Source organism: Heloderma suspectum, chromosome 6 (genome assembly GCF_057233095.1).
Source record: "Heloderma suspectum isolate Gila_16-S chromosome 6, 16-S_ref, whole genome shotgun sequence".
NCBI classification, from domain to species: Eukaryota; Metazoa; Chordata; class Lepidosauria; order Squamata; family Helodermatidae; genus Heloderma; species Heloderma suspectum.
The window spans coordinates 98,434,276-98,448,518 of record NC_139463.1 but is presented as its reverse complement, the minus strand read 5'-3'; the positions used below and the strand labels follow the sequence as shown (position 1 = coordinate 98,448,518).

Genomic DNA, 14,243 nt, shown 5'->3' with positions numbered 1-14,243 from the left:
CTAGAAAAGATGTTTAGAGAGAGGCTTTCTTTGAGATCCCAGCCATAGTGAAGTGCAGATAGAGAGTGCAGAAAGGAGGCACCAGTTTCTGTTTTGCTCTTTCATGCGAGTTGGAGCCTTTCTAGGAGAAAGGAAACATCTGTTTTTGACTGCCTCCAGGCTGCACCATAGCCAGCCTCCCTCACTAGGTGGGACTGCCAGATATCCCATGAAATGAATCCACAATCATTTCCTCATTGCCCAGCATGAACTTCTGTAACCCTTTTGCCAAGCCCACATGTGCCGGCGTGTATTTTAGTGTCTATTCCATTGTTAGCATTAGAAACATGGACTCAATGAGAATGGTTATTTTATGGTCCAGAAGCTTTTACCTGCATTCATTGAATACTTTCCTTAAAAGTTATTTGCAGAAGGGAAACGTCGGAAAAAAACAGAGGGAAACAGGCTTTGTTCTCTTATTCCCAGGCCTTCACATCTCTAGCCAGTGCTGTTCTTAAAGTCATAGGAGAGTCAGAGTAGCTCAACCTTCCCCAACCTGGTGCCCTCCAGATGTGTTGGAGTTGTAGTCCAACACATCTGGAGGGCACCAGATTGGGGAAGGCTGGGGTAGCTAAAGGAGAATTCTTTTTTCCCCAGGATCACTGAAGAGCATAAGGATGATATTCTTGAAAATCTACCCTGAATCAGAAGGAATCTTGAGTGGGATAAACTGGGTGAGTCAAATAGATGCAGTTGAATGCACTACCACTCGCGGTGGGGTGGAGGAGGCAGCCACTAACAACTTTTTTTTTCTTTAAGAACACACCCCAGAATTTTTCCTATTCTAAAAAGAACCTCTCATGTCACAAATTAAAAAGCCTGTTTATTTACACACATGCATATATTATATATAGAATCTTAGGTGGGGCAAACTAGTGGTCTTGGCAGCAAGGACACCCACTCCAGGCTACAGCTGCCTCTCTAGGAACCAGCTCTGTGAAGCCTAAATGAAATAACCCTGGCTCAGCCTTCCCCAGCGCAGTGCCCTTCAGATGCATTGGACTGCAACTTCCATCGTTCCTAGCCAGCCAGCTCTCGTTCCCAGAGGGCACCATGCTAGGGAAGGCTGAGCCAGATGAAGAGACCGTTTGGGTTGTGCGCCTTCTTTTGAGGACTAAAAGATTTCTATTGAAGGTGAAATGTTTTGTGAGAAGCACGATCTTTCACCCTCTCTCAAGCTGGCAGAGATGTGGCTTTGGGGAATAGCCTGTTGGGAAATGTCTCTGGCTGAAGAAGGAAGCAGCGGGGACATCCTTCTTTCAGCAAGCAGGGCGACCTATTTGGTGGCTTCTCTGCTGGATCACGGAGGAGAGATCTGCGAGGGGGGGGGGTATGGGGGGAGAGACAGCTACAGAGATGTCAAGCTTGTTCAGAGTGGGTCCAATTGAAGGAGGGGGCTGGAGCTAGATGCAAGTCAAGTTGCGAGCGTGGAGAAGGAGAGTCCTTGGGAATGCGGGATGGCGAGCGGAGCTGGGAGCTCTCACGGGGAGGGCAATATTCGAGTTGGGGGGGGCAGATGGTTTCCCTAGAGAGGGGCTGGCTGGGGAGAAGCTACTACCCCATATCTGGATAGATATGGGGAATCAGTGGGTACCTGATTGGAGAAAGAAGAGATCGGGGGAGACAAATGAGGTGACTGAAAGGGAGGGGGATGACTTTGAATGTGGGGGTCACGTTTCCGCCCGGAGCTATTTATGAAGAGGACCGTGCCCACCCCCTCCACTCCAGAAGCGCAGCCCCCTCCCCCTTTTATTCGGATGTGGGTGGTGGGGGGAAGCTGCCTGTTCCCAGTCCCTCGGGCCCCCCGCCATCCCCTTCCCCAACTCACTCGCCGAACAGCCCGCGGGACTCCCATTGTCGCTGCCATGCTGCTGATGGTGCTCCTGTCTAATGCGGCCGGGAGGGGCCTGCGGGAGTCGTGGCAGAAAGGTTCCGCCCCCGGCCCGCCTCTAATCGCACCTCTCCTTGCAGTCTTCGAGCGCCGTTCCCCGACAAAAGATTGCGTGTCCTAAGCCAGGACGCTGACAACAGGACCCTTCTTTACAGCGTCACATTTTGGAAGGAGAGAGTGCCGTGGAGCATGTACAAAGAGCTGTCCTCCGCCCCACAACTGATTTAGTTAACACTATGGGTTAGAGTGTAAGGTTTCTGGGGACCTCTTGGGACGAGCGTGACCTACTCAGCGCATACCCTGTTGTGAATAAGTAAAAACATGAATTCATTAAGACGCAGCCCACCTCTCTTGCACTTCAGAGAATGTAAGCATTCCCTTGCCAGGTTAGATCAAGAGTCCACCTAATCCAGGCCTACTGTCTCCAGCAGCGGGCAGCCTGAAAAGCTCCCAAGGAGAGTAAAACAAATAGTTCACCATCCTCTGTAGGGAAGGAGGCACATTTAAGGGGAGCAGATGAAGGCAAGATCAGAAACATTCACTGCATAAATAGAAGATTAGCATGGGCACGGAGCTGGGAAGGGTACTTGAGAAATGTGTACAAGGTGCTCCTCAGTGGGTATATGTTGTTGTTGTTTCTTGCCCCCCCCCGCTTACAAAGTTGGATGGGGGGGAGGGGTTGCAACCAATCACACCCACTTTCCCCGCACACGCCCACTAACAAAACCAATGGCAAGGGCGGCCGTTTCATATACACCCTTCAAGCAGCACACGTGTTCGCTCGCTCCACACATAGGCGTATGCAAACCTAACAGCAGTACACGGGCGCATGGCCAATAGGGGAGGAGAACAAGAACATGCACAAACACTCTCCACGTCAGCTGGGTGTGTATTATTTATTCAGATTTATAACACTCCCAAAAGCTTAGGAAAGGAAGCAGTAAATGGGGAAAACATGCATACGAAATGCTCAGTTAAAATCGGTTTAGACAGGAAAACGTCAACAGGAGCCCAAACTCATGACTTCTTACTGGATTAAACACTGAGGAAAAGGCACTTCAGATAAAAAGGGTCTTGCAATGTTTCCAGAAAAAAGTTGTCCGGTTCAGTTGTCCAGAAGCTGCTGAAATATCTTGCACTGAAGCAACGTGTGAATCAGTATCTAAAATCTTTATCTGGGTTCCAGATATGTTGGGTGTATTAAAAACATGAGCTGGAGGTTCTGAGTTTCAGTTTTCTCAGCACAGCTGAGAACTCACTGGCAAGGCACTATTGAGCCTCAGTCTCTCCTCAACTCCATCTGCAATTTTTTTAAAAAAAAAATTAATGGAATGATTAATCATAATGTTGCCCTACCTTCAAGGGTGGTGGTACTTATAAAGATTACTGAGATCATGTATGCAAGGGCTTTGAGCACTTACAAAAAGTCATTCTGAAATACTAGGTGTTATTAGTTTATCTTCTTCCCCCTGCTTAGCCATGTCCTTGAGCAAAAGGCAGCAAGATTCCAGCCTCCCATTAACCAGAAAAAGCTGACCACCTCACAGGGTTGTTGTGAGAATGAATAAGAGGAAAGCTGAAGTGCTTTGAACACACAGAAAATGCTTTATGAATGATTATAGTGATGTCTTTTCTTTAGTTCCTTTGTGTTACGGTGTAAAAATAAAAAAAAATCAATAAAGACAAATGTTTTTAAAAAACTGGATGGTGTAGAACTCATTTGTTTATGGAGGATTCTCAAAAGTGTTTCTATGTTTGAGTGCAAGAGACAGTGCATCCTGAACTCCTAAGTTTTGAAAGATAAGAGTGGCTGGCATCCTCGTGGCTAAAATTGGAACACAATTGTCAGCATACCCATGATCTCACTTGACATTGGTTGAGGAAGTAACTGCAACCCACCCATCTGCAAGCCGAAAGGGGATAGAAAGGTTGAGATTTATTGATAAGGGCTGCCACATTTTTCAGCCAGAAATTCAGCAAGTGAATGCTGCACATTTTAGCAGCCAGCTATCCAACAGGTGAAGTGAAATATTTCTCCCTGCCCCCACCATGCCATCACTGCATGTGTACATGTCATGCAGCACAGGGCACTCCAGTTGGGGGCGGGTCTACCAGAATTTCTACCATGCAGCCAGGCAACAGAGAGTTAGCAATGGATTGCTCCAGCAAATTAAGTAATTGGCCTCTAGTTTCACCTTGAAAGAAGCAATTAAGGGAGCAAATTGATTTGCTGCACAGACAGTTCATTACTATGTGTTGAGATCTAGTTATTCCCCAAAGCGTGGTGATGCGGTTGTCTCTGGGGTGGAAACAGCTGCTGAGATGGGAATGCTTTCTCCAGCACTGAGGTGTTACAGCAGCCTTTTTGTGTATTAAGCAGAGGTGGGGAGCCCAAGGCCCAAATCTGGCCCCATCCCCAGGACTTTCCATCCCACTTTCCCCCAACTTTGAATCATTCCATGGTTTCCCAGCTTTTGTGCAGTTTTCCCCCAGAATGCCTTCTCCTAAAGCTTAATGGCAGGCACTAAGAGTTTTAAGCTATAATATGCTGGTATTTTGGAACCTTTGGCCCCACCCTTTTTGCCTTCAGCCGTGCCTACCCCTGGAACGTGGCCCCTGAGAGCTTCTCTGAAATTGAATTTAGCCCTCAGGGTGGAAAAAAAGCTTCCCCACCCCGGCATAGAGCTGCTTCCCAGCGGCCGGGTCTCCTTACAGCCCTTTGTTCTGCTTATCCAGAAATCCTTCTCCAGGAAAGTTGACGTGGCAACCTTGGACACAGCGAGGATATGTGAGAGATCCTTGTTAAGTTCTAAAACGCAGCCGCTTCTGGGAACAGCAGCACTGTTGATGTGAAGATGCACAGCCCAGCATTGGCATCTGGCTGCCTCTGGGTTGGCTCAGGGACAGCAATTCATCAGAGATTGAAAGAGAGAGAGGAGTGTGCTTTTGGACAGGGCTGCACCTTTCATTGTTGTGTTGAAGAGGAAATGTCACGCATGCTGTGCCTGCTGCCAAGCTGTGCCTGCTGAATGTCCCACTTCTACATAGCCATTAAAGGTGCAGGAGCCCTGCCCTCTTTTGCATCTGACCACCCAACCAGCTCGATCGGCAGACATTAGCAGGTGAGTTTTCTTATCACAACACTGCCATGGAACCTTTCAGTGGCTTATTTTTGCTGCTGTTGAAAGAACAGGAGAAAGTCAGGCTTTCCTCCTATACCCTTGTGGTCAGTTGGCAACTCTAATTTCTGAGCATGTGCAAAGTGTGTCCTTTGCCAACAAGAAGCAATGCTCTACCCACCCACAATTTGGAAAACGATGGGATGGGACTGACCAAGGGGAAAGAAGCCTAGGTGAGCTCTAAGGGAAGGGAGAAGCCACAGAACTCTGCCTCTGACCAAGAGCCCCAAGGAGTTAGGGTTGATTCTGATGCAAATTTATCTCAAACCAGCATGGTGCAGTGCTTAAGCAGCCTATCCCAAATTTAGGTCCCCAGGTGTTGTTGAACTACAATTCCCACTATCCCCAGCCAGCACAGCCAATGCTCTGGGATAACGGAGGTTGTAGTCTGACATCATCTGGGCACCCAAGGTTGGGAAAGGATGGGTTAGAGTGTCACACTAGGTCCAAGGAGACCTGGATTTGACTCCCTGCCCAACAATTGACCTTGGGCTAACCTACCTCACAAGTTTGTGAATGTGCCACATATGCCAACCTGAGCTTTTTGGAGAAAGGGCAGGATTAAAATAATGGTGGTGGTGGTGGTGCTTGTGGTGGTGGTGGTGATGATAATAATTATTGTTGGACAACAGCATTAGAGATGAACAAAGCACAGCAAATTTAAGGCACCTTTCTGCTACATATTTAACCAGCGAGTGGATTTGGGATAAGAACTTTCATGGTCACTGATCAAAAGGTGGAAGTTAAACATTTCCTTTTAACACAGCTTAAAAAAAATCAGCTTCAAGGTCTAGCTCACCTTGCCCACAACCGTGTGAAAAGCAGGCCTGTGGCGTTATCAAGAGCTTAATTTGTGACACTGGGGCTTAGTTGCAGAACCTGTTTTCAGCGTTAGGGCCTGACACATGTGAAGCACTAATAAAGACAGGGCGGCCACCTCTTTTCCCTGATGAGGCCCCTTGTGCCTTTGGCTCCATGGCAGGCATGAAGTTGAGCCAGTACAGCTTTTTCCTGCATGGTAATGCAGGGATTGGAAAAACTTCACCTGCTGCCTCTCTGCCTGCCACACAACTGCTAAAGGCAAGCAAGGGAGCCCTGCTGGGGCCAGGTGGAGAACAGCCCACTGAGGCACATCTGAATTTGTTAAGTCTTTAAAGGGGCACAGGATGCCTTCTTGTTTTGGCTACAGCAGATTCGTGCAGCTCCCCGGTGGGGTCTTCCATCTCTTTGGGAGGATGACTCCCAGTGCTGGAGTTCTAGCTGTTCTCCCCAGACACTGATCATCTCTCTCTACCCTTCAAAGTGCCTTTTCATGGCTGTTTAATCCAGTAAGACGTCAGCTGGGGGGCTTTTCTGTGCATATCCAAGTTCAGCTCCAGCACTGAGCACAAGGTCAGTACCAGTGCAAAAGGTGGCATCAGACGCGAGGTACAGGGCAGCTGCTGCACACTCTGCTGGAGTCCCCATCCGTCCCAGAAGCTATGGACGTAGTAGAGAAGAGAGAGGGGAATTAATATTCTGCCGTCATCTCGTGAGTGTACAAAGACTGCTCTGATCCATTCGTTTTTACCCAGGAGTCTTAGCTTTCAGTTAAAACCAATAAACAAAACACATACAAGTTTCTAGCCCTTAAGGCTATGAGGTAAGCTTATGAGATCTCAGAAGCTAGAAAGCCCAGCTAAGAAGGATTTCTAGAGAGTCATTAGCGAGGCTTCAAATGCATCCTGAGGCCCTTTGGCTTTTTTATGACTAAATGGAAGAATCATCATCTATGCAAAAAAAAAAAAAAAAGGCTAATTTATGCACATCTCATTAAATGTGCATAATAAATACAGGTAGAGGAATCTGGGTTTTCTTAGTGCAGGATTTTGGTTGTATTTTTACACAGAGTTGTATATGTAGCCCTCCTTATTGCTACGTTGTATGCAGGCGTGTTGATGGGCCCTTAAAAGATTTGGGGCCCAGGCCCATAGGACAAAGTTCTGCATGAAATGTACCTATGCCAAGTTATATCTATATATGCAAATTTAGAAGTAATTACTAGAAGTTATTTACATTTCATAGGAGGCAAAGCCAGCCAATTAATTTCTCATTCAAATCACTTCACATAAAATAGATTCTTCAATTAATTGGCACCCCACCCCTGGATCATCCCAAATCACTAGTTCCTCTTCAATTACAATTAATTTGCAGTACCTCACTGGCTGGGTTCAGACAACACAATAACCCACATTCAAGGGTTGAGTGTGGGTTGTCGTTGAACCGTGGGTTGTAGTTGAAATGTGGGTTATCGTGTTGTGTGATCCCAACTGCGCTAACAAACCATGGTTTGTTAACCATAAACAACCCACAGTTCACAAACCAACCACAAACTGTGGGTTCTCTTCATGGGTTGTTTGTGGTTACCAAATCATGGTTTGTTAGCGCAGTTGGGTTCAAACAAGTTAACCTGGGTTCAAATGACAACCCACACTCAACCCATACTCATCCCTTGAGTGTGGGTTTTCATGTTGTCTGAACCTAGTCAATGTTCCTTCCCCCATTTCTCCACCACCACCACCCAAACATCTCTTTCTTTCCCTCCTGGAAGAAAATTACCCCTACCTTGTGCAATTAAGCTTAGAAGAAAAGTTTTCATTAGCACCAATGGAAGTTTCCCCCCCCCCCCAATACTTATTAGCTGCGTGTGGGGGTATTTGTGGGGGATCATTTCTGGCATGTTGGGAGGGGAGGGTTAATCCTTTCCTCCCCAGCTGCAGGCCCCCTTGAAAATTGCCCTCCTGCATGGCAATGGAGGGTGCAATCCTATGGGGATAGTCGGTTGCCTCTGAACTCGGGGGTGACTGCCTATCCAATGCAGGGTGGGTGGAGCGCGGAAGGGATCTTCTCCTCCACGTTCCATCTGCCCTGCATTTGTGGCTAGACAGCCAGTTTCAGATGTCTAGCCGGAGTAGCTCAGAGTGGGGGAGGGGGAGGCTGGATGGCGCATAGGAAGTGTGGATCCAGGGACGAACCACGCCACCTACAAGGCGGGCAGCGAGCGAGGGGCCAGGGAGGTGGTTTTCTGGGAACTAACCTCAGAGTGCTGGCTCCAAGGTCAGTTCCTGAAAACTGAAAAATCAAATGGCTGACCAGCCACTGTCTAGCAGCCACAGGATTGCGCCCTAAACTAAGAAAGAAATCTTGTATTGCCATCAATGGACACCCAGGGCTATGGAGAATAGATCCAGGGTCCTGGGGAATAGTTTCAGGCCTAGTAAGCCCCTGCTTGTACACAGTAGGAACCTATAGTGTCCAAGAGCACCCTGCCCATTTTCCCACAATGCACTCGCCTGAGCAGCTCTGCCTTCCTGGATCGTTGCCTCTGGATTGCCCGTCTGCCTTGCAAGCTTTGCCCACATAGGAGTCCAGATATTGCCGGGTGAGATGCTGGAATTCAAATTGTTGGAGGATTATTTTTTTAAAGGGCAGACGCAGGGGGCATCGTGAAAGATCAATCCAATCCATTTACGTAAGTTGAATATGTTTCAGAATGAATGGGTTTTGAGGAAAGATGTCTAGAAGTATAAATTCCCACAACTCCACTGCACATGCACTAGCTGTTAGGATCTTTCAAGATGCAATCCTATGCATGTTTAGACAGAAGAATGTCCTACAACTTCCTGTTTTCCACAGCCAGCCATGCTGGCTGGGAACTGTAGGACTTTTTCCTGTCTAAACATGCATAGGATTGCACCCTAAGTGAGTCATATACAGTGCAACCCTATATAAGTTTACTTGGAAGTAAGTCTACCAATTATAAGAAATAAGCTGTGCACCAGCTGTGCCTGTTCCTGGAGAAGTATGAATCTGGCCACAGTAATGCCTGGACTACTGCAGTGCAAAACTGTAGTCTTAACAGGCGCTTTAGGTGGGGAACCGGTGGCCCTCCACATGTTGCTGGGCTCCAACTCCCATAATCTCTAATCATTGGCCATGCTGGCTGGGGCTGATGGGAGTTGGATTCCAACCACATCTGGAGGGCCACTGGTTCCCCACCTCTGCTTTAGGGAAAACTGATATTATTCTAATACTGGATGGTGTAGAACTTTTTTAAAGGATCCATTTGGTTGACTTCTGGAATTGTAATTGGGCACAGTGAAGAAAGTACAGGACTGATTGCTCTGCAAATTGCCATATGCATTGATGATGCTATATTGATAACAGCAACATTACCTGTTGACTCGGACACCGTATTGGCTCTCATCTATGGCCATAGCTTTTGTCATTGCAGTAACAGCACCCTGCAAGTTGAAAGCATTAATAGGAAAGGTTACCAACTGACCAGAAAATTGACACCATCCAGGACTTCTCTTCTGCCTTTTACAGCAGCTTGATTTGCAGAAAATCAGAGAGTAAAGCTTCTCATGGCCTGCAAAATAGCATTAGCAGTTGCTTCCGTCTGAAGGCCAACTGCTGTTAAATAGCACAGAAGCCAATAAAAATAATAACTGGCAGCTCTAATGACAGACTGATGGTTTTCCATGTCTTCCTCATCTTTGGAGATTGTATCATTAAACTTGTAAATCAAAGGTGCTGAACTTCTTTCAGGCTGAGGGCTGGATTCCCTTTTGGAGAGCCTCCCTGGGGCCACATTCCATGGTGGGTGGAGCCAACAGCAAAAGGGGTGGGGCTCCAAATGCCAGCATATTTCAGCCTCAAGCTCCTACTGCCAGTCACTAAGCCTTAGGAGGGGCATTTCAACCTTTTAGACTGGGGAAAAAACACACAAAAACCAGGATATCGCCAAGAGATTGGAGGTCGGGGGAACCCAGGTGGGCCAGATTTGGTCTTTGGGCTAGAGGTTCTGCACCCCTGTTATAAATAATCCCAAAATAACAACCCCCTGACTCCCTTCACTCACAGAAGGCTAATCCAAACCTGAAGTGAGTTAGAAAGCAGAAGAGCCTAGTTAACTGAGGTGCTCTGTTTTTTTAAAAACCAACCTGCATTGGCCATTTACATTACAGGGTGCTTTAAGCCTCACATAATAACTTTAGTTCAGTTCACTGGTCTTGGCCATAGGGCATATCGCCTCCCCCCCCCAGTGCATTATGTATGGAAGACACTTTCAGTGGCTTAGACAGGATTGCCAGCTGATCAGAGAGAAAAAACACCTGGCCTGTTCCTGTGGCCTTTAACAGCAGCTTGATATGCAGGAATCTGCAAATGAATGTTCACAGCTTGGGGACAGGCATCATCACTTGCTATTAAAGGCAGAGGAGCAGAAGCTTGTAAAAGTTGGCAACTCTAGTTTTAGAACAAGATGAGGGTGGGGCAAGGGGGGAGGGATGGACAGCTGATGCCAGGTACAGATACTCTTCTTGCTCTGGATTATTACCTTGGTTGCGACATACGTCACGGCATACTTTTGCCCAATAATAGCGACGAGGCTGGAAATGTTGATAATGTTCCCTTTGGTTTTCCGGAGGTGGGGCAGCGCAAACTGTGAGCACAGAAAGGAGAAAAGAGAGAACATACCAACATATGAAGCTGGCTGATATCAAGTCAGACCATTGGTGCTGTTGTGCTCGTGTCCTGCTTGTGCGTTCCTGGTTGACAGCTGGTTGGCCACTGTGTGAACAGAATCCTGGACAGGATGGACCCTTGGTCTGACCCAGCAGGGCTCTTCTGATGTTCCTCATGTCCATCTAGCCCTGGGAATTTGAACCTCAAGCCCATAGGCCAAACCTGGCCCCCCGAGATTCCCCAGACTGCCACGCCCCTCTCCCTTGACTGCTGATTGTTTGGTGGCTTCTCAGGCTTTACACAGTATGGGAAGTATCCAATGTTAGTCCTACATAGAGTAGATCCACTGAAATGAATGAGAGTTAAGATAGTAACTTTTGGTATTTCTGGCCCTTTGGCCTCCAGCCCCGCCCACTGCTGGAATGCGGCCCCCGAGAGTGTCCCTGAAATGGGATGCGGCCCTCGGGCTGAAAGAGACCCAGCAACCTCGGCCTGGTCCAATCTCTCTACTCCTCTCAGCTCACCAAAGGTTTTCCCAGCCTTTCTACCTCAGACCCTTTGAAGAGAAGAAGCCAGGAATTAAACCTGGTGTATTGATCTGGAGTCCTGATTCTGTCAAGTCCCAATCAAAACAGATTCTTTTGGATTACTAAGATGAAGTAAAGCTACTTGGGCAAAAGGATGGCAGTTTACTGATAGAAAAAAGGTGCAGAGAGAAAAACAAGCAGAGAAAGCTCACGCCTCTCAACTGCCAATGCAGCTGTCACAGCTGCGTGGGTCTTCAAGATAGATAAGACGTCGTTCTTAGGCCACAAATGTTCTCTGGGCTGGTAGTCCACATTGCCCACCCACCCCCGCCGGAGCGAGACCGAAGAACAAGGCCTGCAGGTTGGATTTTATAGATGTCTCCCTCCAGCTCATGAGCTGACAGGCAGTGCCTCTCCCCCTTCTCAGAAGAAGCAGGAGAGATAGGTTTGCTTCCCACGGCAAACAAAACCTCTCTCTTCTCAGGCAGGGTGAGGTCATCAGCTGGCCAGAACAGCTTCACGGTGAAGCTGTAAATTACTAACCTGTATGAGAGGCCTTCTTAATTAACTATAAAGCTTCCAGTTAGGCCAAAAGTGTCTCTATGCATTCAAACAGCATATAGGACACTGTGTCCATTCAAATCTGACTTCTTGGCAGTTCTTGCCAAATCAAACTCGCTACACCCAGGAACTTCTGTATGCAAAGCACACATGCTTTTGTGGAGCGCTCGCAGCCCCTCATATAGCCTCAGGGGAGGGGGGCGGAATGTGTGGTCCTCCAGAGGTCATTGGACTGCAACTACCACCATCCCCCAGCTACGCTGGCGAGGGCTGATGTGAATTGCGCTCCATGAACAATCTGGAGAGTCACATGTTCCCCACCCCTGCTTTAGGGGGAAGGGCTGTAGCTCGGTGACAGAATACATGGTTTTCAGGCAGAAGGTCCCAGGTTCAATTCTCGGTACCTCCAAGTAGGGCTGGAAAACTCCTGCCTGAAAACCTAGAAAATCACTGCCAAAGTTGACCAGTGGAGGCTGGTGGCTCCGATTGTGGTGGGGCTGTGAATCCACTCTGGGTTTCAGTCAGAACCAGCCAGAACTCTGAAGGAGCTATCCAAGGTGCTGAACCTATTTTGGGGATAGGTTTCAGCCACTTGGATAGCTCCATCTCCAAAACAGGTTCGGCACCCTGGATAGCAACTTTAGAATTCTGGCTGGTTCTTATTGAAACCCAGAGTAGATTCCCCACCCCACTGACATCAGAGGCACCAGCCTCCACTGGTGTCGACAAAACCGGGATAAATGGACCAATGATGGTTATAAGGCAGCTTCCTATGTTCCTACAGCCGACTGCTAAGAACTGGTAGCTACTGATAAAGCTTTCCAGTTCCATTTCTTATGCCAGAATGTTTCCTTCCCCCCATCCCAATCTCACCCCACCTTTCACCTTTGGAGAAGCCAATTACCTTCAGGGAGAGGGCAGCTGTTTAGGGATGGGCCGTAGCACAGCGGTATTGCTGAGGTGTACTGAAGGCAGATGTAGTGGTAGATCTTTGGGCAATTTGAAGTGTGTCAGCAAGGATGTCTGACTCCCAATTATTTAATAAAAGCAACAAAAAAAATCACACACACCCACGCAAGCACGCACACACACAGAGACAAATTATACCGTTGAAATATAGAAAGCTTGGGGAAACCAGGTGTCAATTTGGGCATGGAAGTACTGTGAGTGCCATTCAGTTCTGGTACTCAAAATACATTCCTGGGCTCAGAATTATTTCATTCCAACTGCATGAGTTTGATCATGCAGATCATGATCTGCATCACCCTCTGGTGGCTGGATCATGAAGTTCTAGTTAAACAAAAAAATTAAGTAAGTATCGACACACACTTGGCATGTAAAAGGTCCCAGGTCCAGTCCCAGATATCTCTAGGTAGGGCTCCCATCCGAAACCCCTAGAAAGCCGCTGCCACTCACTGTAGGACAGGGATGTTGATCCTCTTCCGGCCCGAGGGCCAGATGTGATCTCAGAGAAGCTCTCAGGAGCCGCATTCCAGGGGTGGGCAAGGCCAAGGCAAAAGGGGCAGGGCCAGAAATACCAGCATATTTCACCTTAAAGTTCTTACGTCCAGTAAGTAAGCTTTAGGAGAGGCACTTCAACTTTTTAGAAGAAAGGGAAAAAACATGCAAAAGCCAGGAAAACCACCTAACGATCGGGGAAGGGGGCATGGCCATCTGCCAAATCCCAGAAGGCTGGATTGCAAACCCAGGTGGGCGGGTATGGCCCGAGGTTGAACATCCCTGCTGTTGAAGATACTACTGAACTAGATGGGGCAATGGTATAAGGCAGCTTTCTATGTATGTATTGGAATCACGCACCTTAGCTGTTAAGAGGCAGCTTACGAGATTGAGGTCCAAGAGGTTGCGGAATTCTTCTGCAGTCACATCATCTATCCTTTGCTCAGGGGGATCTGTTTGCAAGTGGGTACATAAAGGAAGAGGATTTCACACAGGTAAGATCCAAAAGAGAAGAAAGTCCTGCTCACTTGCTGATGGATTTTGCTTCTTTTTTTAAGGGCACAGTCCTATGCACGTTTAGACAAAAGAGAAAGTCCTGCAATTCCCAGCATTCCCTAGCCAGCACTGCTGGCTGGGGAATGCTGGGAGTTGTAGGACTTTTTTTCTGTCTAAACATGCACAGGATTGTGCCCTTAATTGTGCTTATTCCAGTAAATGCACAAGAGGAATGATACATGGATTAGATCAATACCTGCATCAAATAAAATTAATACATAAACCGATCAACTTTGTCAGTCTCATTTGTGTTTATCTGTTCTATCAATATCGCTCAGAAGGAGCCCACAGAGAACCTTACAACGGCAAATGTGTGACACATAAAAATCATTTATAAAAGCGGCTAAAACCAAGGTAGGAACAATTGATCACACAATTAACATAAAAACAATTCTTATTGGGTTGGATCCAGATTTAAGTCATAATTAGAGTAGACCCACTGAAACCAGTGGGACAGGTTAGTAATGTAATTTAGGGCACAATCCTATGCATATTTAGACAGGAAAAAGTCCTACAACTCCCAGG

At 47.4% G+C, this 14,243-nt stretch overlaps 2 protein-coding genes and 1 long non-coding RNA gene across 7 annotated transcripts in view; 1 reads left to right on the top strand and 2 right to left on the bottom strand.

The window, feature by feature from the left end:
* Positions 1–1,928, bottom strand: part of LOC146342026 (branched-chain-amino-acid aminotransferase, cytosolic-like) — a 30,900-nt gene extending 28,972 nt beyond the window's left edge. For all 3 annotated transcript variants that reach the window (XM_084805503.1, XM_084805500.1, XM_084805502.1), the window contains exon 1: positions 1,868–1,928. In XM_084805503.1, the coding sequence (XP_084661629.1) occupies positions 1,868–1,906 (39 nt within the window). In that variant the 5' untranslated portion in view covers positions 1,907–1,928. The remainder of the gene's footprint in view (positions 1–1,867) is intronic.
* Positions 1–3,625, top strand: part of LOC146342025 (uncharacterized) — a 26,890-nt gene extending 23,265 nt beyond the window's left edge. The window contains exons 4-5 of the long non-coding RNA XR_014783894.1: positions 637–713; positions 2,011–3,625. This is a non-coding gene — a long non-coding RNA (uncharacterized LOC146342025). The remainder of the gene's footprint in view (positions 1–636; positions 714–2,010) is intronic.
* HSD17B14 (hydroxysteroid 17-beta dehydrogenase 14) overlaps positions 2,809–14,243 on the bottom strand; it is a 26,378-nt gene continuing 14,943 nt past the window's right edge. For all 3 annotated transcript variants that reach the window (XM_084805507.1, XM_084805506.1, XM_084805505.1), the window contains 5 exons: positions 13,524–13,615; positions 10,490–10,594; positions 9,325–9,392; positions 8,442–8,538; positions 2,809–6,588 (listed from right to left, as the gene is read on the bottom strand). In XM_084805507.1, the coding sequence (XP_084661633.1) occupies positions 6,430–6,588; positions 8,442–8,538; positions 9,325–9,392; positions 10,490–10,594; positions 13,524–13,615 (521 nt within the window). In that variant the 3' untranslated portion in view covers positions 2,809–6,429. The remainder of the gene's footprint in view (positions 6,589–8,441; positions 8,539–9,324; positions 9,393–10,489; positions 10,595–13,523; positions 13,616–14,243) is intronic.